General features: G+C 55.4%; 2 protein-coding genes across 4 annotated transcripts; one reads left to right on the top strand and one right to left on the bottom strand.

The window, feature by feature from the left end:
* Window positions 1-291: 291 nt before the first annotated feature.
* LOC121497588 (aflatoxin B1 aldehyde reductase member 4) lies at window positions 292-10,234 on the bottom strand. Its single transcript, XM_041767330.1, has 7 exons — window positions 9,886-10,234; window positions 5,664-5,851; window positions 5,363-5,467; window positions 3,786-3,882; window positions 3,465-3,564; window positions 2,742-2,871; window positions 292-1,812 (listed from the first exon to the last, which is right to left on the bottom strand). The coding sequence occupies exons 1-7, from the start codon at window positions 10,217-10,219 to the stop codon at window positions 1,651-1,653; spliced, it is 1,116 nt and encodes a 371-aa protein (XP_041623264.1). The 5' UTR covers window positions 10,220-10,234; the 3' UTR covers window positions 292-1,650.
* On the top strand, window positions 8,578-26,822 carry SLC66A1 (solute carrier family 66 member 1). Of its 3 annotated transcripts, none has more exons than XM_041767331.1 (8): window positions 8,578-9,826; window positions 14,903-15,071; window positions 23,934-24,063; window positions 24,492-24,579; window positions 24,950-25,092; window positions 25,221-25,313; window positions 25,667-25,852; window positions 26,355-26,822. In XM_041767331.1, the coding sequence occupies exons 1-8, from the start codon at window positions 9,607-9,609 to the stop codon at window positions 26,424-26,426; spliced, it is 1,101 nt and encodes a 366-aa protein (XP_041623265.1). In that variant the 5' UTR covers window positions 8,578-9,606; the 3' UTR covers window positions 26,427-26,822. The 3 variants fall into 3 exon arrangements, with proteins under 3 accessions (XP_041623265.1, XP_041623267.1, XP_041623266.1); XM_041767333.1 differs by lacking the exon at window positions 8,578-9,826 and adding an exon at window positions 10,308-10,465 and having other exon boundaries at window positions 14,906-15,071; XM_041767332.1 differs by lacking the exon at window positions 8,578-9,826 and adding an exon at window positions 10,309-10,465.

Here is a 26,822-nt window from a genome sequence, read left to right as displayed (position 1 = left end):
TTTACATTTAGGTCTACAATCCTAGAGTTCATTTGGTGCATGTTATGGTGTGAGGAGAGGGATCAACTTCATTCTTTTGCATGTGGATATCCAGTTGTCCCAGCATCAGTTGTTGACAACTATTATTTTCCTATTGAATTGTCTTGACATGCTTCTCTAAAACCAACTGAAAATATATGTAAAGGTTTATTTCTGGACTCTCGATTCTATTTCATTGATCTATATGTCTACCCTTATGCCAGCACCACACGTCTTATTATTATAGCTTATGGTAAGTTTTGAAATAAAGAATCAGAGAACTCAGTCTTTTTATTCAAGATTATTTTAGTTATTCTGTGTCCCTTGAATTTCCATACGAATTTTAGGACTTATGAATTTCTGTTAAAACAAACAAACAAACAAACAAACAAACAAAAAACCAGTTGGACTTTCGGTAGAGATTGCATTGAATCTTCAGATTAATTGCAACTTGGAGGATTTTTGCCATTTTAGTCAACTCAATTTTAGGATGGCTAGTTGTGCAATGGTAACTGATACACCATTCCACTCAGGGGAAGAATCCATTTTATTGTGAAGACAAGGGAGGGTGACTGCTTCTTAAGAGAATAAAATTTTGTCTGCAAGGTATCTCCCTCTAGATGGCAAACAGAACATTTCTTAGAACAAAGACTTTCTGGTTGGTGGTTTGGTCTGACATTTCCAAATTGAGCCCTCTGTCTCACTTCAAGATCTGGAAGCTCCAACTGCTGACCTCTGTTGCTTGGCTAACTCCCAACTCCCTGCCCAGGGCTAGACTGATTTTCTGTACTGGGAATGGTCAAATAGTCACCATCAGAAATGGGGTTTTTCTTTAGCCTCAGGTGTCCCCTGCTTGGAGTAGGGGTTTGCCAAGGGATATGGGGACCCCAGCTGCCCATGTCACATTTCCACTTTCAACAGCAGGAGACCCTGGGCAAGGCTGAGAGTCTTAGAGATGACAAGGTGACAGGAGGCTTTCACCAGGACAAGAGAAAAGCCACTGGTGAAACTGAGAGGCTGTTAAAAATGTCACCCAACATCTTAGGGGGTCCCCAGGGGCATCTTTCTGCTTCTTGGTGGGGATGCTAACAGGTTTTGCCCCAAGAACTCTATTTCTATTTCATGAAGTGATTCTGAACTAGAATATTTACTTTTGGGTGTATGGCCTCCTTTTCTTCTCCTATCACCAGCAGAGTGAGGAGACCTCAGTCCTGCCATTGAGAGTTCAGGCTGGTTTCTGGACAGAGATAAGGAGGCGCCCTCCTGAGGGCAGTGTGTGCTGCACCTCTGCCCTCTGGAGACTCCAGTTCACAGTCTTGCCTCCCTGGAGCAGGATGAAAACAGGTTGCAGACAGTAAAGGACATAGGTTCGTGGGGTTTACTCAGGGCCTAGATTACAGTCAGGTCAGGTGTCTGCTTTATTCAGACAGGAACTTCCAAAGTGGACAACAGCCCCAACCTTTCCACATTGTGAAGGCAACTGGGAGCCAGGTAGGAATCTAGAAAAATAATGCATCGATCCAGACAATCAAAAAAGTCCACTAAATCAGCTTAAGGCAGACTAGTTGGGATGAGAACAGAAGAGGTGACCTGAAAGAGAGAAACCTCTGGCAGCTGGAGGCGGGCCTGGCCCTAGCGGAAGTAGTTGGGACATTCGTGGGCGACCAGGTGCCAGGCTTGATTGAAGGCCTGCACCACACCCGGTGCCAGGGGCCCTTCCTCAGTCGCCGCCAAGTTCTGGGCCAGCTGCTCCATGCTGGACATGCCCAGGATGACTGCGTCCCCACGGGCACCCTGCAAGGGGAGACAGCCAGATGGGACCACACTTGCGCACCGTGGCGACCTCGGCCACACTTCCTCTGTGCCCTGCCCCGCCCTCGCCAAGCCTTGGGCTCTGGTGTTTATTTACACTGAATATAGTTCCACAAGGAACCTGAGATGCCTTCAAGGACCTTAACTATGTGACCACAAGCCCTGTCTTTTCTCCCTCTGCTGTCACGCTGCTCATCCTCAGACAGACTTAGGCTCAGAGCCCAGTTCTGAGACTAGCAGCCGCATACGGCCGCTTGGTTACACCACCTCCCTGTGACTCCAGCTTCTCGATCTTCAACATGGTTATGGGAACGAGACACCATGGCAGGCACTTGGCGTCCGTTTATTGAGAAACTACACTGTGTACTTCAAACACCATGCAACTGAATGGGCTGATGCAGGGAAAGGTTTTAGTTAGGAAAACAGGGGATGCCAAGGAGAGGGCAACCCCAAAATCCCACCAAAGAGTGAGGCTATTGAGTTCTGAGAAACCGTCTACCCCCTGCATGGCTGTGTGAACCCACTCCCTCATCTGTAGAAGTGGGGGAATGACACTGCATAGGGCCTGAGTACTAAGTACATGGACGCGCAGCCCTCGTCCTGGTTGGCTCAGTTGGTGCAGAACACAACTCTTGGTCTCAGGGTTGTGAGTTTGAGTCCTAACACTGGGTGTGCAGATGACTGAAAAATAAATTTCTTGTATTTATTTTCAAGCCCCATGACCAACATGGGCATGAATTCACGACCCTGCGATCAAGAGTCACATGCTCCACTGACTGAACCAGCAGGGTGTTCCCCAAATAAAGTCTTTGGGTGGGGGGGAGGGGAATGTACTACTTAGAAATCACGTAAAGGTAATTCTAGCTCTCCTAAAAGGGGTAGTAGTGCCCCCTCCAGGTGGGCTGGGTTACCTGGAGCTGGGAGTGGTGGTACAGCCACCGGAGGCTGGCCGAGGTCATGCTGGGGGCACTGCTGCCATACGCAGCCTGCAGGGCCTTCTCCACCAGGGCAATGGCCTCGAAGTGGTGCTCCTTCCAGAAGCTGGGCAAGTGGGGAGGGTGGCACAAGGGTCAATAACATGAGGTCACACTGAGGTTACAGCCACAAAGCCAAGCACAGCAGCTATGCCCACGCAACTCTGCAGAGAAGAGGGACCAGTGATCTTCCAGCATCACGTCTACTTTATTGGGCAGCAGAACCACTGGGCACATAAGGCAGTTAAAGGGGTCTTACCAGAGTCCTCAAAAACATCTTTAACCTTTTCATGAGTTCTTAAAAACTCATAATGTCTGCCCTTACTTTACCTAGTGAAGCAAAGGTAACTAGTACCAGGGGCAGGATTGAGGCCTGGGGTCCTGAGCATCAATCTGGGATTCACTCTTTCCTTCAGGCAAGTGATAAGCACTTCTCAGGGAAGAGCTATGACTTGGAAGACCCGGAAGATCTATGGATCTCCATTTGCTCACAGAGGTCCCGAGAAAACAAGAAATTCCAGAATTTGGTAATTTCTGCAGGAATCAAGAGACATAGGTCCAGACAGCAGGGAAGACCTGGAACCCCCAGGAAAGCAGCATAGAATTTCTCCACTTCACCCTGCACCCCACCCACCCTGACGCAGCCCATCCCCAGCTCACCGATTCCTGTAGGTCTCAGCCCAGTTATTCCCAAAGAAGCGGCCCACGGGTTGTTTCCCATCCTTGTCCTCATACTTGTACTTGCCCGTCAGCAGGCCCCCTGTGGGAAGACCGCCGTCAGATCAGCAGGCCCACGCTGCTCCCAGAGGCTGTTCTGGACTGGGCAGGGGATGGTGGGGGGGCCCAGGAGGGATGGAGGACACAGCCCAGCCTCTCAAATCCCTCCCTGCCTCCACTGTGTCAGGAATAGGCAGAGACAGGGCCAGGAATGGCCTCCCACCCCAGGGGGAGCCTGCCCCCCACCCCTGCAGCCGCCCATACCCGCCAAAGGGTTGTAGGCGTAGAACCTCAATCCAAAGTGCCTGAGGCAGGGAAAGAGCTCCGTCTCCACCTGCCGGGTGGTGGCGTTGTACATGCCCTGCAGGTAGAAGAGCCAGGAGAGGTTGCTTGTGTCAAGGGAAGGAACCCTAGCCACCTTCTTTTCTTCTTTATTATCTATTTGAGAAAGAGAACGTGCGCACATGTATGTGAGCTTACGTGGGTTAGGGGGGCAGAGGAAGAGGGACAGAAAAACTAAAGCAGATCCCACACTCAGCGCAGAGCCTGATGTGGGGCTCAACCTCACAACCCCAAGATCAAACCTGAGCCATAACCCAAGAGTTGGGCGCTTTAACCCACTGCGCCACCCAGGGCCCACTCTGGACCCCATCCCCAGCCTTCTTTTAAAATTATCAGTCAAAACCTGCTCAGGACTTCAGCAATGATTTCCCAAATTCCTAGTGGTGGTGGGGGATGGGACGATGGTGTTGGGCCCAAGGCAGGGAAGCCGGGCGGCTATATCATTCCACAAACAGCTATTGTTGCCAGCTGTGGCTGGACACTGCCTTGCCACACACGAGCAAGTCCAGCCAGGTTTCTGCCTCTGCCTCCCACAGGTGTTAGCGTCAGACTAAACACAAAGAAGTCGCCGTCGTTAGTTGAATGGATAAAGGAGTACTGCTCAGCCATGTAAAAAAGGATAAAGTCTTGCCTTTTGTGACAATATGGGATGACCTACAGAGTATGATGCTAAATGAAAAATACTGTGTGATCTCACTTATATGTGTAATCTAAAAAACAAAACGCAAACACAAAAAAGCAGAAACAGACCCATATACACAGAGAACAAACTACCAGTTGTTGGAAGAGATGGGTTCGGGGATAGGCAAAAATGGGGGGCACCGGCTTCTAGTTAGGGAACCAGTAAGTCACAGGGATGAAAGGCACAACAGAGGGAATAAGTCAATGGTATTGGACTGGCTCTGCATGTTGACCCTGTAGCTACCACGCTGGTGGTGAGCACAGCGTAACATAGACTGTTATGCTATAAACCTGAGACTAAAATAACATGATGTATCAATTATACTTCAATTAAAAAGATACACAAAAAGAAGACAGGTGGTCACTATGGAGGTGGGTTCTGGGATTGCAGCAGATGCTCACAAATACTCCCTAAATGCATAAAGGTGATGTCTAGATACTGGAGGCTCTGCTGGGGCATTGGGAAAGGCTTCCAGGGGACGAGCCACCTCAGTGAGGCCTGAGCACTTACTTCTCTACCAGGGAGAAGAGGAAGAGTGGTCCAGGCTAACGCACTCGGTGAGAGAGCAGGAAGGAAGGGGCCAAGGAACACATGCAGGTGGCAGGGCAGCCAGGGCCAGAGGGAGCAGGTGCCTCCTGGACAAGCTAAAGGGCTTGCACGACAGCCCCACGGCACCTGGGAGCACCTCCAGGCAGTCAGCAGGGGAGTGGCGGGGATGGAGAGGGCACAGGAGGCCGTCGGAGGGGCCAAGAGAACCCAGGGATCAGCAGCAGCCCTGCAGACAGGCGCCTGAGGCCCCTGCGGCCCCTGCCCTCACCTGGTACACGGTGGGCAGGACCCAGCCGTTGCTCCTGCAGAGGGTGCAGATCTCGGCCACCTCCCAGGCGGCGTAGTTGGAGAGGCCCAGCTCCACGAACTTGCCCTGCGGGGGAGAGGTCCCCGTCAGAACCCACCGCGGCCCAGGACATTAGAAAGGGGAGACAGGGGCGGGCCGCGTGGGGCTGGGGTCTGTCCCCAGCTCTGCTCTGGGACTACCCTGGTGCCTCCCCTCTCCTGGGTGATGACAGGCCGAGAAGAGGAGCAGCAGACCACCTCCTGGAGCTCGGGCCTGGCCTCACCTCCTGGTGCAGCTGGTGGCAGGCCCGCAGCGTCTCTTCCACGGGGGTGTCGTGGTCAGGGGCATGTAGGTAGAAGAGGTCCACCCTGGAGCACTGCAATCGTTTCAGGGATGTGTCCAGCTGAGTCCGGAGACTATCAGGCTTCAGGGACTTCCCTTCCCAGGGATTGGCCTTGGTGGCAATTTTCACTTTGAGGGGAGCAAGCAATGGTTAAGAGGCTTATTATATGACCGCCTAAATTACTTCACTTTTCTGAGCCTCAATTCTTTAATCTGTAAAATGGGGGTATAACAATTGTACCGCCCTCATAGGGAGATCATGAGCATTGTATAATGACATTTATGTCATCAATGCTCACTGCTGTTATAATCACTAGTATGTCACCAAACTGCTGGCCACACCAGGCCTTGCCTAGAAGCACACTTATTCTCTGCCCTCAAGGAGCTCATAGCCTAAAGGTGATATTACACTAAGGTAAGTACAATAGAGAAAAGCCTCCCCGGCACTAAAGGAGCCCAGAGTAGAGGAGTGTGGCCGTCCTGGGAATTCCAGGGTAGGCTTTCTATAGTCATGACCCAGGAGCTGAGTCTCTTAAGAATGAGTCCAGGCCGACATGGAAGGATGGGAAGCACATTCTGGACCCTGGGAACATGGGCAGAGTCACAAAGGCAAACACACAGTCCGTGGAGGCCCATCCCTGCAATTCGGAGTTATAAGAGCATCAACTCCAGGCAGAGAGCGATGGGACAGGGGACAAGAAGAGAAGGGTGACAGACCTAATCGCAAATGCTTTTTTTCAAATACTGTCAACCAAAGCTATGCTCGCTGTGTCTGAAGCTGGGAGGGAATTCAAGGGGGCAGGCCTGGACACAGGGAGGCGAGAGGCTGCCTCGAGAACTCTGCAGAGATGCAGCTGCCTGAACAGGTGCCGCTGCCAGAGATCAATCTGAGAGGTACAAGGCAAAAGGAGCAGAAGCCGGTTGCAGATGCCCTGCCCCTGCACTCAGGGCAGTGTGCGCATCTGTGCATCCACTGCTGACACACGATCCCCATGAGGATGGGATAATGTACTGCCACGCAAGCAGCCAAGAAGGGCTAGAGCGCGCCAGGTGTCTGGATTCTACACTTCTCACACTTGGCAAAGGCAACTCTGCAGGTCAGAGAGGAGGCACATGGCCACTTGGGATGTAGGAGAGAACCAGGCCCCCAGCTTCTTGCCCACATTTTCTCCATTTCCCCCCACAATTCTCAAATCCTCTGCACTCCTGGTGTGAACTTTGCCTTAAGTCCAACCTGTGGACTTTGGCTCAGCGAGTGCCCAGGCTCAAGGACGCAGGGAAGGGCTGGGAAGAGAAAAACCAATTCAGAAACTAAATCTTCGTTGTTAAGGGGGAGGCAGCAGGGTTAACCAGAACTCGTGGGTCTGAGATACAGCTTCCTCCAGCCCCACCAAGCTATGAACTGAAGGAGGACCCAGAGGGGCTCCCGCACAAGAGCTGGGAAGGACAGAAGAGCAGCAGAGGATGTTTGTAAAAATATGAGTGAACGTTTACTGGGCCCCACTGATGTCGGAAACAAAGGCAAAAGAAAAAATTAAATTTCCTTACTGCCTACAGCCTATTGACAGGTCCTTTTTTTTTTTTTTTTTAAGATTTTATTTATTCATGAGACACACAGAGAGAGAAGCAGACTTTTTTTGCAGGGAGCCTGATGCGGGACTTGATCCCAGGACCCTGGGATCACGACCTGAGCAGAAGGCAGACGCTCAACCACTGAGCCCCCCAGGTGCCCCTGACAAGTCCTTGAGACAGGCAGAGGGACATTTCTCTAGGGACTCAGCAGCCTCAATGTTAATATTTTGCTAAGGGCAAGAGGCAATCTTGGTCTGCCCCCTTCCCCCAGGATCCTGTAGGTCTACTTTCTTCTTTTTTTTTTTTTTAAAGATTTATTTATTCATTCAGAGAGCGAGAGAGAGGCAGAGACACAGGCAGAGGGAGAAGCAGGCCCCATGCAGGAAGCCCGATGCGGGACTTGATCCCGGGTCTCCAGGATCACACCCCAGGCTGCAGGCGGCACTAAACCGCTGCGCCACTGGGGCTGCCCCCCGTAGGTCTACTTTAACGTATAAAAATAAAAATTCCTGGGCAGCCCCGGTAGCGCAGCTGTTTAGCCCGCCTGCAGCCCAGGGCCTGATCCTGGAGACCCAGGATCGAGTCCCACATTGGGTTCCCTGCATGGAGCCTGCTTCTCCCTCTGCCTGTGTCTCTGCCTCTCCCTCTCTCACTCTGTATCTCTCATGAGTAAATGAAGTAAAAGTCTTTAAAAAAATAAAATAAAAAATAAAAATAAAAATTCCTTTGGAAACTTCCTTGATCTCTACCTCCCTCCCCACAAGATACATGTTAGCAATCATCCAACAAGCCTATGGCCCACTAACACATATCTGAAGGGTCTCATGATTGAGTTTATACTAAAGAGTAAAACTTTTCCTTTAAAAAAATTTATATTTTTTAACATTTTTACTAACTTTTAAAAGAGATTTTATTTATTTATCCATGAGAAACACACAGAGAGAGGCAGAGACACGGGCAGAGGGAGAAGCAGGCTCCCTGCAGGGAGCCCGATGCGGGACTCGACCCCATGTGGGACTCGCCCGGGTCTCCAGGATCATGACCTGGGCCGAAGGCAGGCGCTAAACCGCTGAGCCACCCAGGGATCCCAGATTTATTTATTTTAGGAGGGAGGAGCAGAAGGAGGAGAGAGACCCTTAAACAGACTTTTTTAAAAAATTTTTTTTTAAATTTTATTTATTTATGATAGGCACACAATGAGAGAGAGAGAGAGGCAGAGACATAGGCAGAGGGAGAAGCAGGCTCCATGCACCGGGAGCCTGACGTGGGATTCGATCCCGAGTCTCCAGGATCGCGCCCTGGGCCAAAGGCAGGCGCCAAACCACTGTGCCACCCAGGGATCCCCCTTAAACAGACTTTTTCCTAATAATAGCTAGCCCCCTCAAGGTCCTGGAAATCCAGTGTCCAAAATACCTTGGAGGTTTGTGCTGACCCTAAACCCGTCAACTTGAAAGAACAGAACCAGTCACCCATCACAACCCCAGTGCTGCTCTTTCTGCCCACAGGTCCTACCCCCACTCTGTGCTTGATAAAAACCACCTTATTTTGCACAAAAGAAGTCTCAAAAATTATTTCCCGGCTGTCGGCTCCAAATCCCAACATTTTCCTACTCACTACCATGTGCCAGGCACCCTCCTCGGCACTTTCAACGGCGTCAGGCTAATGAGGGACAGAGTCCCTGCGGCGCACATCCATCCACCACCCAAGTCGCACCTGTCTACAGGTTGTCCCTCCACATACCAGACGCTGCATTTCCAAGCCTGGTCTGCACAGCTGTGCCCTCGGCCTTCAATGCCCCTCTGTCCCATTCTCTTCCCAGCAAACTATTTTTTTTTTTAAAGATTTTATTCATTCATGAGAGACACAGAGAGAGAGAGAGAGGCAGAGACACAGGCAGAGGGAGAAGCAGGGAGCCCGACGTGGGCCTCGATCCCAGGTCCCCAGGGTCAGAACCTGAGCTGAAGGCAGATGCTCAAGAGCTGAGCCACCCAGGCGTCCCCCGCAGCAAACTTCAACTGACCCTTTAGGGCCCAGTTCTGGTGTTCTCCGAACCTTCCCTAGTGCTTCTCCTGGACCCCTTGATCCCCCCAAAGTGCTTCCTCTTCTGGGCTTCAACCTTTCCCATTAGACTGTAAGCTCCCTGGGGGCGGGCCGGAGCCACCTGCAGCCCCAGAACAACCCTCCTCACTCCGAATGTTCCATCCCAGCTCCCTCCCGCCTGCTCTGTGGCCTAGATGCAGCTGTCTCCGGGGTGGGGTGGGGGGTTGGGGGGCGGGGCACTGCCAACTGCAGGGAGCAAAGTCTAGGGGTTGATGACAGACCAGGATGAGAAGAGGGTGCTGCTCGGGGAGCCACGGGGTGGGGTGGGGGGAGGAGGGCAACGCCGAGAGGGGCGGGCTGGGGCACCCGGCAGGGCTGGAGGGGGCAGCGCCCGGCTCTGGAGACCACCGCCTTCGGGAGGGGCCCGAGAAAGCGAGGCGGGGAGGAAGCGCAGGACTGGACCCGGCTCCGGAGCTGCACCCCCAGGGGACGGTGGGGACAAAGCGGAGTCCGGGGCGACAGGTGCAGGGGCCTGAGGACGGGGGGGTCACCTGTGCAGTCGCCGCCGCGCAGCCCGAGGCCCAGGCCGCCCAGGATGCTCTCCGACCGGCCGTCGCTGTACATGAAGGCCGTGTCCAGCTCCGTGTGGCCGCGCTCCAGGAAGGCGCGCACGGCCGCGGCGCTGGCGGCGGCGTCCATGCGGCGCCCCATCTCCATGGTGCCCAGCACGGTGGCGGGCCGCGCCGGGGTGCCCGAGGCGGCCCGCGACGGCGACAGCGGACGGGACATGGCGGCGGCGGCGGCGGCGCGAAGCTCGGGCGCCGGGACACCAGGGGCGCAGCGCAGCGCACCGCCCGCCACCGCGCGACCCACGGCGCGCAGCATGACGTCGGCGCCTGCGCACTGGGCGCCCGGAGCCCCGCCCACCCGCCTGGGGGCGGGGCCGAGGGAGGGCGGGGCCGACGCGCACCGCCCCCACGCACGCGCGGTTCGCTCCCGCCCCTCGCGCAGGAGGCGGAGCTACGCGGCTCGGGGGCGGGGCCACGCGGCTCCGGGGCGGGGCTTCGGGTCAGCTGACCGGGGCTGAGCAGACTGACCCCAGAAGCCGGGCGGGCGGCGGGTCGTGGCGCGGTGAGTCGGCCTGGAGGCTGGGGGTCGGGACTCCGGGGCGCCCCCGCCGCATCTTTCCAGGGGCCTCGTGCAGCCCCTGGGCCGTCTTGGGGCTTCCGTCCCCCTCCCCGGGGCGCGAGGTCCTGGGACGAGGCTCGGGGCCGGGGTCAGGTGGCCCCTGGGGGGTCTCTTGGACCAGCCTGGCCGGGGGTCGGGGGTCTGGGTCCTCACTGGAGCCCCCGGTGCGGGCGGGCGGGGCCGACGGCTTTGTGTTCCGCAGGGCAGGCCAGGGCAGGGGCCTCGGCGCGGCTGAGCGCTGACCCCCGCCGCTGCCCTGTCATTATCCCCGACAAGCCGGCGGCGCTGGCCTGAGTCACCAGGTGGCCGGGGACCCGAGGCCTGCAGTGGGGACGCCGTGTTCTGCAGGGAGCCCAGATGGCCCTCCCCTCCTGTGCCCAGGACAAGTTTTGAAGTGTGTGGCCGGGGAGGCTGGGTCTGGAAGGCTGAGGACTGGCCCGGGCCTTGTCCATTCACCTACCGAAGGCTGCTTCGCGCTCGTGCCCCGGGGAGGGGTTCCCGGGGGGGGGGTGTCCCCCCACTAGAGCCATCCCAGGCTGTTACCATTGAGTGGCTAATCTGTGCCAGGCACCCTCCTAATCCCTTGGCCTGGATTATGTCATTTAATTCTGCAGTCGGTCTAGGGGGTGGAGACATAGGTTATCCCCCCCCCCCCATTGTACAGATTGGAACTCTGAGGCTCAGTCACCTGCCCTGCAGTTCTGTGCTTGTGGACACCGGCCGGTCAGTTCTAGAGTGCTCTCTCCTCGAACCTAGGTCATCTGAGCTCACAGCTAGTTTGCTTACTTCCTTCCTTCTTCCCTCCCTTCCTTCTTTCTTCCCTTGCCTTTCCTCTCGGTCTCTCTTTCTCTCTGTCCCCTCTTTCTGGACCTTTACTGTGCAGCTGCTGTTTCTGGCCCTGAGAGTCCATCACAACTAGCGTGAAGGGAGAGGCATGAGCTTGAGGAGCAGGCTTAGCTGAGGAATGTGATAAGCGTTCTTCAGATATGTGAATGGGGGGGAGGGGAAGAGGTGACAGGTGTCGTCTGACCAGCCTTTGCAAGGTGTCTTTGAGGTAGCATGTTAGAACGAGGTACTAGTGTCTCCTTACCCGGCCCTCCAGGGGGAGAAGGACACTCTTTTTTTTTTTTTTTTTTTTAAAGATTTTATTTATTCATGAGAGACACAGAGGCAGAGACACAGGCAGAAGGAGAAGCAGGCTCCATGCAGGGAGCCCGATGTGGGACTCGATCCCAGGACCCCAGGATCAATCACGCCGTGGGCCAAAGACAGGGGCTAAACCACTGAGCCAAACAGGGATCCCCTGAGAAGGACCCTCTTAAGGGAAGAGACCACATGTGCAGAAGCCTGGAGGCTTGCCACTTCCATGGGAAGCTTCCGTGGGAAGCATCTTCCTGACTCAGCTTGGAATCCAAGAGAGGAGCTTGGGTGCGGCCGGAGATGCCTTCTCCAGCCCAGGCTTTCTCCAAGCGTGGTTGTTTGCACCAGAAACAACTGGTAGTGCTTTTTTTTTTTTTTTAAGATTTTATTTTTAAGTAATCTTCACATCCGACGTGGGGCTTGAACTCACAACCCTGAGATCAGGAATTGCCTGCTCTACTGACTTAGCCAGCTCTACTGACTTAGCCACCCCTGGTGCACACCCGGGGTTGCTTCTTAAACCCAAAGTCCCTGATCTGAAGTCCAGAGACACTGAGCCTGAATTCTGGACCTGTGCCCTCTGTGGCGCCAGGGCACCCACCCCTGCTGTGGTCCTTGTCACACCTTGGATGCAGTCAAGCTTTGTTGCAACCCTGGACATCCATTCTCATGCTGCTGTGTGACCAGGAGGTAGGCCCATTCCCAGAAGCCAGGCCTAGCGCCCAGGCAGGCTCCCTAGCTGGGTCAGAACCTACAGATGATGGCCCCCGGGAGAAGGCCTCTTCCGGTCAGGATCAGGTGTGTCTTAGAGCATCCTGAGCTGTGCATGTGCCCCGTGAAGGATCGGGGACCACCCACCCACTGCTCTGGGCCCTGTGAGCCAAGCTATAATGCTCAAGACACCCCCTTCCCTCACCAGTGATGTATTCACTTTATTTCCTCCCTAACCTGGTGAGAAGCAGGCAAGGGGTGACCTCAGGGTGGTTGAACTCCTGGATTCTCATCCTTAAAATAGTCCCCAGCACACATTCGGTCACGCATGGGCTGAGAGCCTTCCTTATGTGCATTTCATCTGCACCACAAACCCCAAGGAGCCAGGGTCATCATCTTCATTCTACAGACAGGTTCAGGCAGGTTCCTTATTTGGGCAACGCTACCCAGCCTTGCCTGGAAAATGAGGACAGTATCCCCCACCTCCCAGGGAAGTTACGAGGGTGGCAGTGAACTGGATGGGCAGACACAGAATCTGTAAGGGGGATAGAATCTGTAAGGGGGCGATGTGGGGGTCTAGTAGGGGGACAAAGGACTTGCTTGGAAATGCCTTTAGTGCAGCAAAGATGACAGTACTTACCCAGACGGTCTGCTAGCCTGGGTGGCCTTGCCGGTGCTGGTGGCAGGACGTCAGGTGAAGAGCTCCCTGATGTGCTAAAGGGCATCCAGGTGGGTGGCCAGGATGCAGGAAGAGGCTGTCAGCCACCCTTGCCGGGCCCTGCAGATACAGCAGTGACCCTGGCACACGTGACCTGGACACTGTTACCCCCGGCTTGGGGCTTCTGCCCATGGCCCATCACAGTAGGCCTGAGAGTCCCATTTCCTGAGAAAAGAAGCTGACTGGCTTCCTTCCCTCCTCACTTCCAAGAGTCTGGCCAGAGTGACGGTCCATTCAAGGGCTATGACAAAAGACCAAAGACCGGGTGGCTTATAAACAACAAACATTGATTTTTTACAATTCAAGAGGCTGGAAAAATCCCAGGTCAAGACACCAGCACATGTGGTATTAGGTGAGGGTCTGCTTCCTGGTTCACAGATGGCTGTCTTTGTGTCCCCCCACGTGGCGGAAGGGGCGAGGGAGCTCTCTGGGGTCTCTTGTATAAGGGCGCCCATCCCCTTCCTGAGGGCTCTGCTCCCCTGACCCAAGCGCGTCCAGAGCCCCCCCCCCCAATGCCCTCACACTGGGGGTTAGGTTTCCATGTATGAATCTGGGGGGCCACAGACATGATCCGGGGCACAGGGCGTTGCTTTATGGGGATCCTGGGCCGGCTGAGGGCAGCAGGAACTGAAGGTATCTCAGGAGTCAGTCCGGCGAGGACAGCCTCTGGGCACGGGGAGAGAAGGGCAGGTCTGCCTCTGGCTGCTGGGGGGGTTGGGCAGCCTGCCCCACGGGGACAGAGCGCCTGAGGCAGCGTGACGGTGGCCAGGAGCTGCGGCTTGGGGTCCCAGGCCCGGCTTTGACTCCTGCCTCCACCGCTTCCTGGCCCGATGTTAAGTCACTTCCCTGGTGCCTGGGATGTATCAGGAGCCCCCGTGTCCCCTTCATGGAGTTGATGTGGGGACAAAATGAGGCAATGCCTGCAAGGTGCTAGGAGCAGAGCTTGGTGATCCGGGGCCTGGTGAGGCTCTCCTGGTAGAGGTGGCGCCGTCGGGCTCCGCTCGCTCTGCCTTGTCTGGGACTGTCTCACAGAAGGTGACTGCCGTGGCCACTGCAGGGCGCCCGGGCATCAGGAGGGGAAATTCCTGCCGCTCCTGGGACCTGCCACTTTCAGGCTTTGTGGGCGGTGAGAATGGGAAGGTGGCTCGACTCCTTGGCTGCAGGAGCCCCACACGTGCTGGTGGAGAATCGGCGGGGTGCCAGGCTCGCATCCAGCGAATCCAGCGGCCTGCACAAGCTGCCCCACCCCCCAGGCTGGGGAGGTGTTGTCCTCTGACCCCTGTGGGCGGACAGCCCTACCTTAAATAAGAGAACCTACTTAATGGGGCCTTAATGGGGCCTCCTGTAATTTACAAGCTCCCTGCTGGTCTAACTTACAAATCAGAGATTGGAAACAATGTAAATGTTGGGGAGTAGGAACAAAGTGATTCTGAGGGCTCATTGCCTGAAGCCTTTCAGCCTCAGGGCAACTGTAGGAGGGAGGCCGGCTAATCACCCTACAGGTGGCCCAGGGAGGCGGAGGCTCTTGCCCAAAGTCGCGGCCTTGACGAGTTTTGGTAAAGCTGGCATTTGAGCTCGTTCGACCCTGTGCACAGACCCAGCGCTCTCCCTGCACAGGTGGTTGTCACAAGGGTGCTTTGCTCTCTGTCCTCCAGGCTGAGCGTGTCCTAGGGTTTGGGGGCTTGCCCTGTGCTGGGGGATAACGGGAAGGGCGAGCCTGGGGGCCAGGAGCTCAGGAGCCCAGGGGCCGGACCTCCCAAGGCTAAAGGCCCCCTCTCTTTCTCCCTGGACACCCTCCCGAACTCCCACAGCAGCCATGGTCTGGAAGAAGGTGGGCTCCGGCAACTTCTCTGACTGCCCCAACGGCTCCCGCCAGTGGATATGGGACGTGTTCGGCGAATGTGCCCAGGACGGCTGGGACGAGGCCAGCGTGGGCCTGGGCTTGATCTCCATTCTCTGTTTTGCAGCATCCACCTTCCCGTGAGTAATGGCAGGGCGCTGGCCCGGGACAGGGGGTGCGGTGGGGTGATGGCTCAGGCACTGCCCGGAGGCAGATCACCGGCCCTGGGCCTCTCCAGACTCAAGGTCAAGCGTGAGCCCTCCACCACTCCCACTTGCTGACTTCCAACCCACCCTGGAGAGCCCTGCACTGAACCGCACCCTAGGTCCCACCTTATGCTGTGCGATGCCGACACACAGATAATAGTAACAACATTAACACTTGCTGTTTGTTCAGTGCACACTACGTACTTCAGTCCTAAACACTTGAAGTGTTCTTAGCTCACTTAATCCTCGTAACCCTGTGAAACAGGTACAGTTACCATCCTTACTTTATGGATGGAAGGAATGGAAAGTCAGAGAAGCTAAGTATCTTGCCCTGGGTTGCACAGCTAAGAAGAGAGGAAGCAGAGGGGTAGGAGGGCTCAGATGCCCCAAACACAGCCCTTGTCCTGTGACAGTCTGGTGGGTGGCCGGCAAGCAGTGATTACTAAATAGTGTGATCCCTGCAGCTACTGAGGATCGGAGACGCACTGTGACTTGGGAGAGTCACTTTGCTGCTCCACAGCTCAGCTTCCTCATCTGCAAAATGGGAATGTTGTTCCCTCCTTCCCAGGGTTGGTGTGAGGATGGCACGAGAGAGTGTACATCAAGCACGGGGCTCTGGGCCTTGGCACAATGTGGGCAGAGTCCTGGGGCTGGACAGAGTGTGTGGGGGTCGGGCACGGGGAGACGTGAGGTCCGAAGGCCCTGCAATGTGAGGGTTCTCTACTGTCAGGAGATGGGCTCTTTATCCTGAGGAAGATAAGGGTTTCATCAGGAGCTCGGCATTTTTGAAAAATAGCTTTTTGGAGAGATAATCCACATATCATATAATTAGCCTCTTTTGATGTATAATTCGGTGTTTTTAGAATATCCACAGAGCTGTGTATCCATTGCCATAATCAGTTTTCGAACATTTTCATCACCCTAGGGAAAAAAAAAAAATCTAAAGAAATGAGTCATTCCTTATTCCCCCCGAAGCTCCCAGCCCCTGGCAACCACCTGTCTACCTCCTGTCTCTATATAGATTTGCCAACTCTGGACATTTCCTGTAAATGAAATCATAGAGCATGTGAAAGACCGGCTTCTTTCACTTACCAGAACGGCTTCTAGGCTCACCCACATTGTAGCAGATGTCAGGACAGCATTCCTTTTATTTCCAAAGAATATTCTAATGTGTGATGTTCCACATCTTATTCATTCATTCATTCCCAGATGGACATTTGGGCTGTTTCCACTTTTTGGCTGTTACGGTGAAGGCCACTGAACATTCATGGGCCAGTTTCTGTGGGTACATACGTTTTGACTTCTCTTGGGTGTATGCCTACGTGGTAAAATTGCTGGGTCATGTGGTAACTGTATTTAATCTTTTAAGGATTTTTTTTTTTAAGTTTTTAAAAATTTGTTTATGAGAGACACAGAGAGAGGCAGAGACATAAGCAGAGGGAGAAGCAGACCCCCCCACGGGGAGCCCCATGTGGGACTCCATCCCAGGACCCTGGGACCACAACCTGAGCCAAAGGCAGATGCTCAACCACTGAGCCACCCAGGTGTTCCTCTTTTAAGGATGTTTTAAAAAACATTATTAAGCCCTGATTTCATGACTTAGTCTGGTCCTAGTGATGTCATTTTGGGCCTCTGATTTTTTTTTTTTTTTTTTTTTTTGTTAAGAATTTCTTTTTTAAAATTTGTTTACTCATGAGAGTCAGAGGGAGAGCAGCAGAGACATAGGCAGAGGGAGAAGCAGGCTCTTTGCAGGAGCCAGATATGAGACTCAGTCCGGATCCTGGGATCACGATCTGAGCCAAAGGCAGCCGCCCAACCGCTGAGCCACCCAGGCGTCCCAAGATTTTTTTTTAAAAGTAATCTCTATCCCCAGCGTGGGGCTCAAACTCACATCCCTGAGATTAAGAGTCCCATGATCCATCCACTGAGCCAGCCAGGCATCCCCTGTGGTTTTCTTTTTAACAGGGAACTAACTGCCAGACTGTTTTCCAAAGAGGCTGCACCATTTTATATTCCTTTTGTATTCCTTCCAGTCGTGTGTGAGGTTCCAGTGCGTCCATATCCTTATCAATGCATATGTTTTTCCATCTTTTCATTATAGCCATTCTAATGGGTTTGAAGTGTTATCTCGTTATATAGTTTATGATTTGTATATGGTTTTAGATTATTATTTGCCTGATGGCTAGTGATGTTAAGAAAAGGTCTTTTCAGATCCTTTGCCCTTTTTTTTCTTTTTTAAAAAAATTTAATTATTTCTGGGAAAAAAAGGCAAAAGATAAATAAATTTAATTAATTTATTAGAGAGAGAGCACGTGTGAGAGCACAGGCAGAGGCAGAGGGAGAAGCAGATTCCCTGCTGAGCAGGGAGCCCTATGCAGGGCTCTGAGATCATGACCGGAGCTGAAGACAGACACTTAACAGACGGAGCCACCACAGGTGCCCCCTTTGCTCACTTTTCAGTGGTATTATTTTTCGTTTTGCTGTTGAGTTGTAAGAGCTCTTTATGTAGTCTGAATACGATAGCCTCATCTGACATGTGATTGATTAGTAAATATTTTCTCCCATTCTGTGGGTCCTCTTTTCACTTCCTTGAGAGTGTCCTTTGAAGCACAGAAGTTCTAAATTTGGACGATGTACAGCTTATCTCTTTTTTCTTTTTTTGCTTGTGCTTTTGGTGTCACATCTAAAAAAACATCGTGGCCTAACCCAAGTAACAGAGACCTACCCTTATGGTACGAGGAGCGCAGCTGGCTCCAGGGAGTCCCAGACAAATCAGGTTTGAGCATTCACCCAAAGGCAGAGACATGAGTGGTGGTGAAATGAGAAAGGAGCTTATCTCCACGAGGCTGACTCTGGGAAGACTGCAGACTAGTGTCTCAAAGACTGTCTCCCAGGTGCTGAAAATTCCTCCAGGTTTATATAAGGACAGTGGGGGACTCTGGTCGGTGGGAACATACGGGGGCGCAGTGAAGGTCAGATCAGGCATTGTCTTGGGGTCAGTCACTCCGGGTCTTGCTGGCTCAGGGCAGTCCTTGTTGCTTGAGCAGGTACTTTCGTTTCCCTTCCCAGGATGCTTTGCCCACGTGGTCTTTTGCCTGAGTTAAGGGATAAGCTAGAAAGAAGAACTTAATCAAGATTGAAAGTTTAAGGCCAAGGGGCAGGCGCCTGGGGGGGCTAGGTCAGTTAAACCTCTGACTCTTGATTTTTGGCTCAGGTCTTGATCTCAGGTCGTGAGTTCAAGCCCTGTGCTGGGCATGGAACCTACTTAAAGACGAAAGTTTAGAAAGAAAGTTTGACAGACGTTTCTCCAAAGAAGACCTACACATGGCCAACAGGCACATGAAAAAATGCTCCACATCACTTGTCATCAGGGAAGTACAAATCAAAAGCACAATGAGATACCACTTTGCACCAGTGAGAATGGCTAAAATTAACAGGACAGGAAACAACATGTTGGTGAGGATGTGGAGAAAGGGGAACCCTCTTGCACTGTTGGTGGGAATGCACGCTGGTGCAGCCACTCTGGAAAACAGTGTTTGTCAAGAAGTTAAAAATAGAGCTACCCTACGACCGAGCGATCGCACTACTGGGTATTTACCAGCAGATGTAGTGAAACAACAGGTGCCCGCACCCCAGTGTTCGTGGCAGCAGTGTCCACAGTAGCCAAACTGAACAGAGCTGAGATGTCCTTCGACAGATGGATGGATCAAGAAGGTGTGGTGTCTACACACAGTGGAATAGTACTCAGCCATCAGAAAGGACGGATGGAACTGGAGGGTTTGTGCTGAGTGAAATGAGTCAGTCGGAGAGAGACCATCATCATGTGGTTTCACTCACACGTGGGATGTAAGAAATAGTGAGAGGGACCATGAGGGAAGGGGGGAAATCGAGTGGGAAGAATCAGAGAGGAAGACAAACCACGAGAGACTCCTGACTCTGGGAACCAAACAAAGAGTTGCAGAAGGGGAGGAGGGTGGGGGGACGGGGGGACTGGGTGACAGGCACTAAGCAGGGTGCATGATGGGATGAGCACTGGGTGTTACACTATATGTTGTCATATTAAATTTAAATTTGGGGCAGCCCCGGTGGCTCAGCGGTTTAGCGCTGCCTGCAGCCCAGGGCCTGATCCTGGAGACCCGGGATCGAGTTCCGCGTCGAGCTCCCTCCTGTATGGGGCCTGCTTCTCCCTCTGCCTGTGTCTCTGCCTCTCTCTCTCTCTCTCTCTCTCTGTCTGTGTCTCTCCTGAATAAATGAATAAAATCTTTAAAAAAATTTAAATTTTAAAATGTATAAAAAGTTTGAGGTCAGAATGGTGGTAGTCAAGCCCTCTTTTGCTCTTTTCCACAACAGGTTTGTAGATTTACCTGATTCTGACATCAGTGTTCACATGTATATTTTCCCCACACCGTCCAGCATTTAACAGTTCAGACCCTGTTTACCTTGGGACAGCATCAGATCCCACAGGTTAGGGGCTCGGTCCCACAAGGCTGCCCCTCCCCCTTCAGATGTCAGTGGCAAGTCCACGTTGTCACCTGTGCTTCTGATACGTGTAGACCAGCTATAGATTGGAGGTCCCAACAAACCCCTTACTTGAGTTTGACTCATTTGGGAGAACGGCTCACGGTCGACTCACTAGATCACGGACTTCTTATGAAAGGAGGTTAACTTGGGAGCAGCCAGCTGGCAGGGATGCCCAGGGCAGGGGATGTGGACGGGGGCATGGAGCTGCTGGGTCCTCCAGTCACCAACCTGGAGGCTCTCTGAACCTGTCTGTTCGAGTTCTGGAGGCTTCGCTGCACAGGCCTGATTGGTTACATCATTGGCAGCTGGCGATTGGACCCCATCTCCAGTCCCTCTCGCTTCCCCAGAGGTCAGGGCAACGGGAGTGAAAGTACCAATGGTTTAGTCACATCACAGCCACCAGCCCTCATCTTGAGGTGACCCAGAGGCGTTCCAAAATAACATAACGAATGGCACCTGTATTGCTCAAATCACTTAGGAAATCCCAGGAATCTTACTAAGCAATATGCCAGGGATGGGGTGAAGACCAATTTCTTTTTTTTTTTTTTAGGGTAGGGGCAGAGGGGGAGAGAGAGAACCTGCTTAAGCAGGTTCCACACCCAGCGTGGAGCCCAAGACGGGCTCCATCTCAGGACCCTGAGATCATGACCTGAGCCAAAATCAAGACTCAGATGTTTAATCGACTGAGCCACCCAGGCACGCCCCTATAATTCTTATTATGAATCACAGTATGATAGAGGAGGTTTTAAATTTAGGTCTGTTAAAAAACAAAATTCCACTGGTGAAATTTGAAGACACAGTTTGGGTTATTAAGTCATTCATGAATTGGGCAGCATCCTACACGGCAAATAGATCTTTAAAAAATTCAAGAGATTTGTTTTTGCGAGAGAGAGAGAGAGAGAGCGCGAGCACATGAGTAGGGTGAGGGGCAGAGGCAGAAGCAGACTCCCCACTGAGCAGGGAACCCAGTGGGGGACTCACTCCCAGGACCCTGGGATCATGACCTGAGCTGAAGACAAACAGCTGACTGACTGAACCACCCAGGCGCCCAGCAAATAGATGTTCTTTTCTTTCTTTCTTTCTTTTTTTTTTTTTTTTTTGCAAATAGATGTTCTAAGGAGCTTTCCAAAATGGAAGGTTTTTATAGGAAAGACAGTGGGGCAAGGAATTAGTAGAAAAAAAAGAAGGGATTAGATCCTGCAAGCTCACTTTCCTGCAGGGGGTCTTGGTAGATGACGTCATGTTCCTTTGTGGGGGGTGGAGACATGTGACATGGGACAGATTACCTCATTGCTACTGACCAGAAAATTCCTGAGCGATTAAGACTACGTTTCTGGGGGAGGTTGAAATATGATTAGGTTAGTTTTTAAGCCCCTGTTTGGTGATTTGGCCTAAGTGACTCCACCTTGGGCCTGTCATTTTTTCTTTCCTTTTCTTTCCTTTTCTTTTCTTTTCTTTTCTTTTCTTTTCTTTTCTTTTCTTTTCTTTTCTTTCTTTTCTTTTCTTTTCTTTCTTTCTTTCTTTTCTTTTCTTTTCTTTCTTTCTTCTTTCTTTCTCTCTCTCTCTCTCTTTTTTAAAAGATTTTTATTTATTTATTCATGAGAGACACAGAGAGGCAGAGACACAGGCAGAGGGAGAAGCAGGGTCCCCACAGGATGCCCAGTGTGACACTCGATCCCAAGACCCCAGGACCAGGCCCTGAGCTGAAGGCAGATGCTCAACCGCTGAGCCACATAGGCGTCCCTGTGGTTTTCTTTTTAATGGGTCTTTGGTATAGTTTACGTTGTATTTTGTGCACGGTATGGGGTAGGAGTCCAGTCTCGTTCTTTAGCTTGGAGATACCCAGTTGTCGCAGTACCATGTGTTTTTTTTTTTTTTAATTTTTTTTTTTATTATTTATTTATGATAGTCACAGAGAGAGAGAGAGAGAGAGAGAGAGAGAGAGGCAAAGACACAGGCAGAGGGAGAAGCAGGCTCCATGCGCCGGGAGCCCAACGTGGGATTCGATCCCGGGTCTCCAGGATCGCGCCCTGGGCTAAAGGCAGGCACCAAACTGCTGCGCCACCCAGGGATCCCCAGTACCATGTATTTAAAAGACCGTCATCCCCCCGCTGAATTATCCTAGTATCCTGTTGTGGACTTGGCAGTTTTGCTGAATGAGCTTGTTCTAGGTGCTGTATGTAGTAGGCAGGTTGCAAGTAAACAAAAATAGGTGCCGTCTTTGGGTTTACAGCGCTTCCATTCTGGCTACCTTGAAAAGGCAGTCTGGGAGTCTCAGGGAAAAAGGACTGGTAGGGCAAGGAGTGAGACCGGAGGCAGGGAGGCCAGCTGGGAGGCCGTGGAAGCCATCCAGCAAGCAGCGCTGTCGGGGGCATTGGAGAGGCCCTTCCAGGCTGACAGGACAGGTGTGGGTGACTCACAGAGGCTGACGGAGAGACGCCCTGTTCCAGAGTGAGCGCATCTCTAGAGCTACCTGGGGAGCTGGCTGAGATCATGTTGGCCCTGCCGGAGGCCGGCTGGCTCACCAGGGAGGGGGTCAGAGGCCTGGGAGAGAGCCCCAGGTGACAGCAGGAAGGTGCCTGCTTTTCTGCCCCTCCTTAGGACTCAGCCTTCCTTGGGTGAGACAGTCACGGTCCCTGAAATCTAGGACTTGCCAAGTCACGTGTGCTACAAGGGGCTGTAAGGGCCATAGGCTAGACCTTACTTAGGGACCTTCTGGGTGCCAGGCCTGCATTGGACACTCTTCCTGCCCTCAGGGAGCTTGCGTCTGGGAGGGACAAGGACGTCCCCGTGTTACGGAGGAGGAAGTAGAGGACACCGGCGAGCTTGTGTCAAGAAGGCCGTGGGGAGGAAGTGATACTTCCTGAGCCACGAAAGACAAAAAGGAAGAGGAGAGAGTCAGCTGTCTGGCTGCCAATGAAGAGTCTGGAGAAAGGGAAATAAGTCCTGGTGGAGGGGTGGGGACAGAGGGACAGCTGGCCCTGGGGCCTTGTGAGGACACGCTCAGGAGGATGCAGGCCCTCGCTGGAGAGCCGCAGAAGGATCCGAGTGACTTCGGAAGGGCCCTTGAGAGGGAGGACAGATTCGGGGGGAGCCAGGCTCAGATGGGGGACAGGCAGGTGCACGGGCAGGGGTGGGACCCGACAGGAGGAGGAGAGGGCAGGGAGGCCGTGAGAAGAACCGGGGCCATATCTGTCTTCTCGGCTTCTGACTTGGGTGATGGGTGGGATGAGGTGCTCTTTAGACCTTTATTTAAATACACACAGACGAGGGGCACCCCAGTGGCTCTGTCGGTTAAGCGGCCGACTCTTGGGTTTCGGCTCAGGTCATGGTCTCAGGGTTGGTGAGATCGAACCCCACGTCCAGCTCCATGCTCTGCACTGACTCTGCTTGGGAGTCTCTCACTCTCTCCCCCTCTATCCCCCACCACCTGCACCCCCACTCTCTCTCCCTCAAATAAACCTTAAATAGAAAAGATTTTTTTCTTTCCCTCTGCCACCCCTCTAAAATAATAATAATAAATAAAATAAATACAGACGATTAAACAGAAATGTAGAGTAAATGGTAGTTGTATAAAGGATCAGAGCGACCGGAGCCGGGGCGCTGGCTGTGACGCTGGCTGTGACGCTGGCGCCAAGGCCCCGAGTGAGGTGACTTGGCCTGTCCTGCTCGGACTAGAGCTGCCCTCGGGGGCTTCTGCAGGGCCGGCAGGTTAGCAGCACCAAGGGCGCAGGATTCTGCTGAGGCCTGTCACCTGTGCTGTCACCTCACACTGACACCGGCCGGAGGTCTGAAGAGAGAGTCTTTGGGAAAGGAACCAGGGGGTCCCAGCCGCCCACCAGGGCATGAGCTCCGGGGGCACAGCCCCGCCCTCCCCGCTGCCCTTTGAAGGAACCGGGCTGTGGTTTGGCCCAGCTTCTCCTCTGCTGCTCGGGACACAGCATAGGACAGGCCCTGGCTCCCGCCACTGCCACCGTCGTCTGAACCCCTGCCTCCCTGTGTAGGAGAGTGAGTGCGGGGTCCCAACACCAAACTCCAGGTGCCCCCGGGGAGGCTCCGGGGTGCTGTGGAGGGGAATCTGATGCCCTAGAGACCCCTGGTTGGCAGAGAACTCCCCCGGTAAGCGTCCCCGAAGGGCACAGGGAGGCTCCTGGGGGTCCTGCCTGCAGGGAGGCTGGGCTCCCAGGGGACCTCCTGTGCCCCCCCAGCCCCCCCCCCCCCCCCCCGCCGCGGCCCCGCCCTCCCCTGAGCCCGTGTCATCTTCCTCTCCTGCAGCCAGTACATCAAGGCCTGCAAGGCCGGCAACATGGACCAGGCGCTGTCTCTGTGGTTCCTCTTGGGCTGGATCGGAGGAGACTCCTGCAACCTCATCGGCTCCTTCCTGGCCGACCAGCTGCCCCTGCAGGTGGGTCCCGCGGGGGGTGGTGGGTGGGGGTGGGGGGCAGCCACCAGGAGCATCCCGCCCCCGACCATTGCTCCTGCTGTGCAGCGCTGGTCCGTGCCCTCTCCGGGCCTGTCGCCCGTCTGCAGAACGAGCACGTCAAACCAGAGGGTGCCTCTGGGGTGCTGGGCACCCCGCTGAGCTGCCAGGGTGGGTGAGGGAAAGGTTTGCCTCCGGGGGGCGGGGTGGCAGGTGCCGGGAACCACAGTTCACCCCTGAGCCCCGTCCGCCCCGCCGAGGCGCGCCCGCCACCTCCCTCCGTCCGTGCAGGCCGGGCCCTCCGCGTCCTTCAGGGACGGGGACCCAGACGGGGCCCCAGGAGGTCAGGACGGCGGGGTCGTGGGTCGGGCCGCCTGCTGCGCGCCTGGTGCCCTGAGCCCCGCTTCCCGCAGACCTACACGGCCGTGTACTACGTGCTGGCGGACCTGCTCATGCTGTCGCTCTACTTTCATTACAAGTTTAAGAAGCGGCCCTCGGCGTGTGAGTGCGGGTGGCCGGGCGGGTGGCCGGGCGGGTGGCCGGGGACAGGGACGGGGACGGGGTGGCGGGAGGGCCGGGCCTCGGGGGAGGTGGGCTTCCCCCGGCCTCACCTGACCTCACCTGGGCTTGGAGCCGAGATGACGAGGACACAGGTCACAGTGGCCCCGAGGATTGAGCAGGGGTGACAGCCGGGGTCACTTGCGGGTGGGGTGGCCCGGGAGCGTTTGTTTCTGCATGGGCGCCCCGCCCTGGAGGAGGGTGCTGCGAGGAGGGTGCTGCTGCGGACGGTGGGCTAGATAGCCCCGAGGGGCTGGGGCGCATCCTGGTGGCTGCTGCCCCCGTGCGACCCTGGCTCCCTCCCCCGGCGCAGTGTCTGCCCCCATCAACGCCGTGCTCCTGGTCGGCTCGGGGGTGGCGTGCGGCACCCCGCTGCTGAGGCGCGCCAGCCCCGAGGCTGCCCCGGCCGAGGTCTTCCGGGCCCGGACGCTCCTGTCCGTGGAGCCGGGCAGCAAGGTGAGCGGGGGGTGCATGAGGTGGCGGCTGGGGCCCCGCCGGCCACGGGTGGGCCTCCCCCACGAGGGAGCCCGATGGCACGGCGCACCCCAGCCCCTCGTGGGCGCTGAGCACCCCTGCCCTCTCAGCCCTTCACTCAGCAGGAAATCATCGGCTTCGTCATCGGCTCCGTGTCCAGCGTGCTGTACCTGCTGTCGCGGCTGCCTCAGATCCGCACCAACGTGAGCCTGGGCAGGGGCGGGGGGGGGGCCCTCGGTCACCGCGTGCTCTGTGTGCAGAAGGCCCGGGCGGGCGGGGCGGGGAAGGCTCCCCCGGGCCTCAGTGTCTGCCTCCGGGACGGGGGCGCAGCGGCAGGTGTGGGGGGGCTCAGCCTGCAGCCCTCCGAGGGGAGGAGGGAGTGGCGGGGGGGCAGCGAGGGGCAGCCGGGCTCCCGGGGACCTGGGCCGGGTGGTGGGAGTGCGGATGCTGGACGCGGGCCCACGGCGGGAAGCCAGCTCGGGCACATGGTGTGACGGGGTGGACGGAGTGGCAGGAGCCCCGGCCCACGCCTCTGACCACCCCCCCCGCCCCCCAGTTCCTGAGGAAGTCGACGCAGGGCGTCTCCTACTCGCTGTTCGCCCTGGTGATGCTGGGGAACACGCTGTACGGGCTGAGCGTGCTGCTCAAGAACCCCGAGGTGGGCCAGAGCGAGGGCAGCTACCTGCTGCACCACCTGCCCTGGCTCGTGGGCAGCCTGGGCGTGCTGCTGCTCGACACCATCGTATCCTCCGGGGTCGGGGGCAGCGGGGGGCAGGTGGCAGCCTCCATCTATCTGAGAGGGGAGTCCGTGTGCCCGGCACCCTGGGGAGCTCCCAGCTCGGTGAAGTGGCCTTTGGCACCCCCTTCTCGGCGGTGGCACTGAGCACTTCGGGGGAAACCTGTCTGTGTCACACCAGGGGCTGTCTTGGTTTAGAAGGTCAGCCAAGGCCTCTGCAAGTGCTCCTGGGAGGAGGAGGACCGGGAGGGGGGGCGGCAAAGGCAACGGAGAGGTGGCCTTGCCTCAGCTTGTGCAAAGGCCCTGAGGAACGGGGCCGGGGGGGAAGAGGCTGTCCTCTAGAGCCTGGGGGGGGGGGCTGCAGCTGGGGCTTGGGGCCTTGGCCTTGGGGTGGGGGCAGGGTGCGGGGTGGAGGGGAGAGGGGAGCAGCTCTCCAGGGAGCCAAGGCCCCCAGGGGTACGTCCATCCCAGCCTCCGCTCGGTTTGGCCTTGACGTCGGCGCCTCCAGATCTCCATACAGTTCCTGGTGTACAGGGACACCGCCACCTCCTCGGAGCGCCAGCCCCTCCTCCCCAGTTGACCAGGACCCCCAGAGGCCACTCCCAGGAGGGGACAAGTATGGGCCGGCCCGGTGCTGCTGCCCCCGGACTGGGCCATGGAGGGAGCCGGGGGCACCTGGAGGCCCCGGCCCAGCTGTGTCCCCACCTCCGAAACCTCCTGGCCGCCACTTCCAGGAACCCGGACTCTGCGGGGAGCGAGGAGGAAGTGGGGCGCCAGGGCCAGCCCCCGCCCCCTTGGGACACCCCGCAGTCTGAAGCTGCTGTCCCTTGGGAGCCTCGAGGGAGGGGTTGCAGCTGCACCCCCGGCCCCCTCTGTCCGCCTGCGTGCACACTCCTTGGAGCGGGGCGTGGCCGCAGCCGGGTGACCCCAGGACCTTGCTGCTGACCCCGGCCGGCCGAGTAAACGGTCCCTGCCA

The sequence above is a fragment of the Vulpes lagopus genome, chromosome 8 (assembly GCF_018345385.1).
Source record: "Vulpes lagopus strain Blue_001 chromosome 8, ASM1834538v1, whole genome shotgun sequence".
Lineage (NCBI taxonomy): Eukaryota > Metazoa > Chordata > Mammalia > Carnivora > Canidae > Vulpes > Vulpes lagopus.
This window is presented reverse-complemented; position numbering and strand designations above follow the sequence as displayed.

Bases quoted from the DNA above. Each gene is read 5' to 3' on its own strand.
- SLC66A1 (XM_041767331.1), top strand. From the start codon at position 9,607: ATGACAGACCAGGATGAGAAGAGGGTGCTGCTCGGGGAGCCACGGGGT. The intron at 25,093-25,220 runs GTGAGCGGGGGG...CTGCCCTCTCAG, and splicing joins CCGTGGAGCCGGGCAGCAAG to CCCTTCACTCAGCAGGAAAT. The intron at 25,314-25,666 runs GTGAGCCTGGGC...CCCGCCCCCCAG, and splicing joins TGCCTCAGATCCGCACCAAC to TTCCTGAGGAAGTCGACGCA.
- LOC121497588 (XM_041767330.1), bottom strand. From the start codon at position 10,219: ATGCTGCGCGCCGTGGGTCGCGCGGTGGCGGGCGGTGCGCTGCGCTGC. The intron at 3,565-3,785 runs GTATGGGCGGCT...GTCTTCCCACAG, and splicing joins CGCCTACAACCCTTTGGCGG to GGGGCCTGCTGACGGGCAAG. The intron at 2,872-3,464 runs GTGAGCTGGGGA...CCACTTGCCCAG, and splicing joins GCTGAGACCTACAGGAATCG to CTTCTGGAAGGAGCACCACT.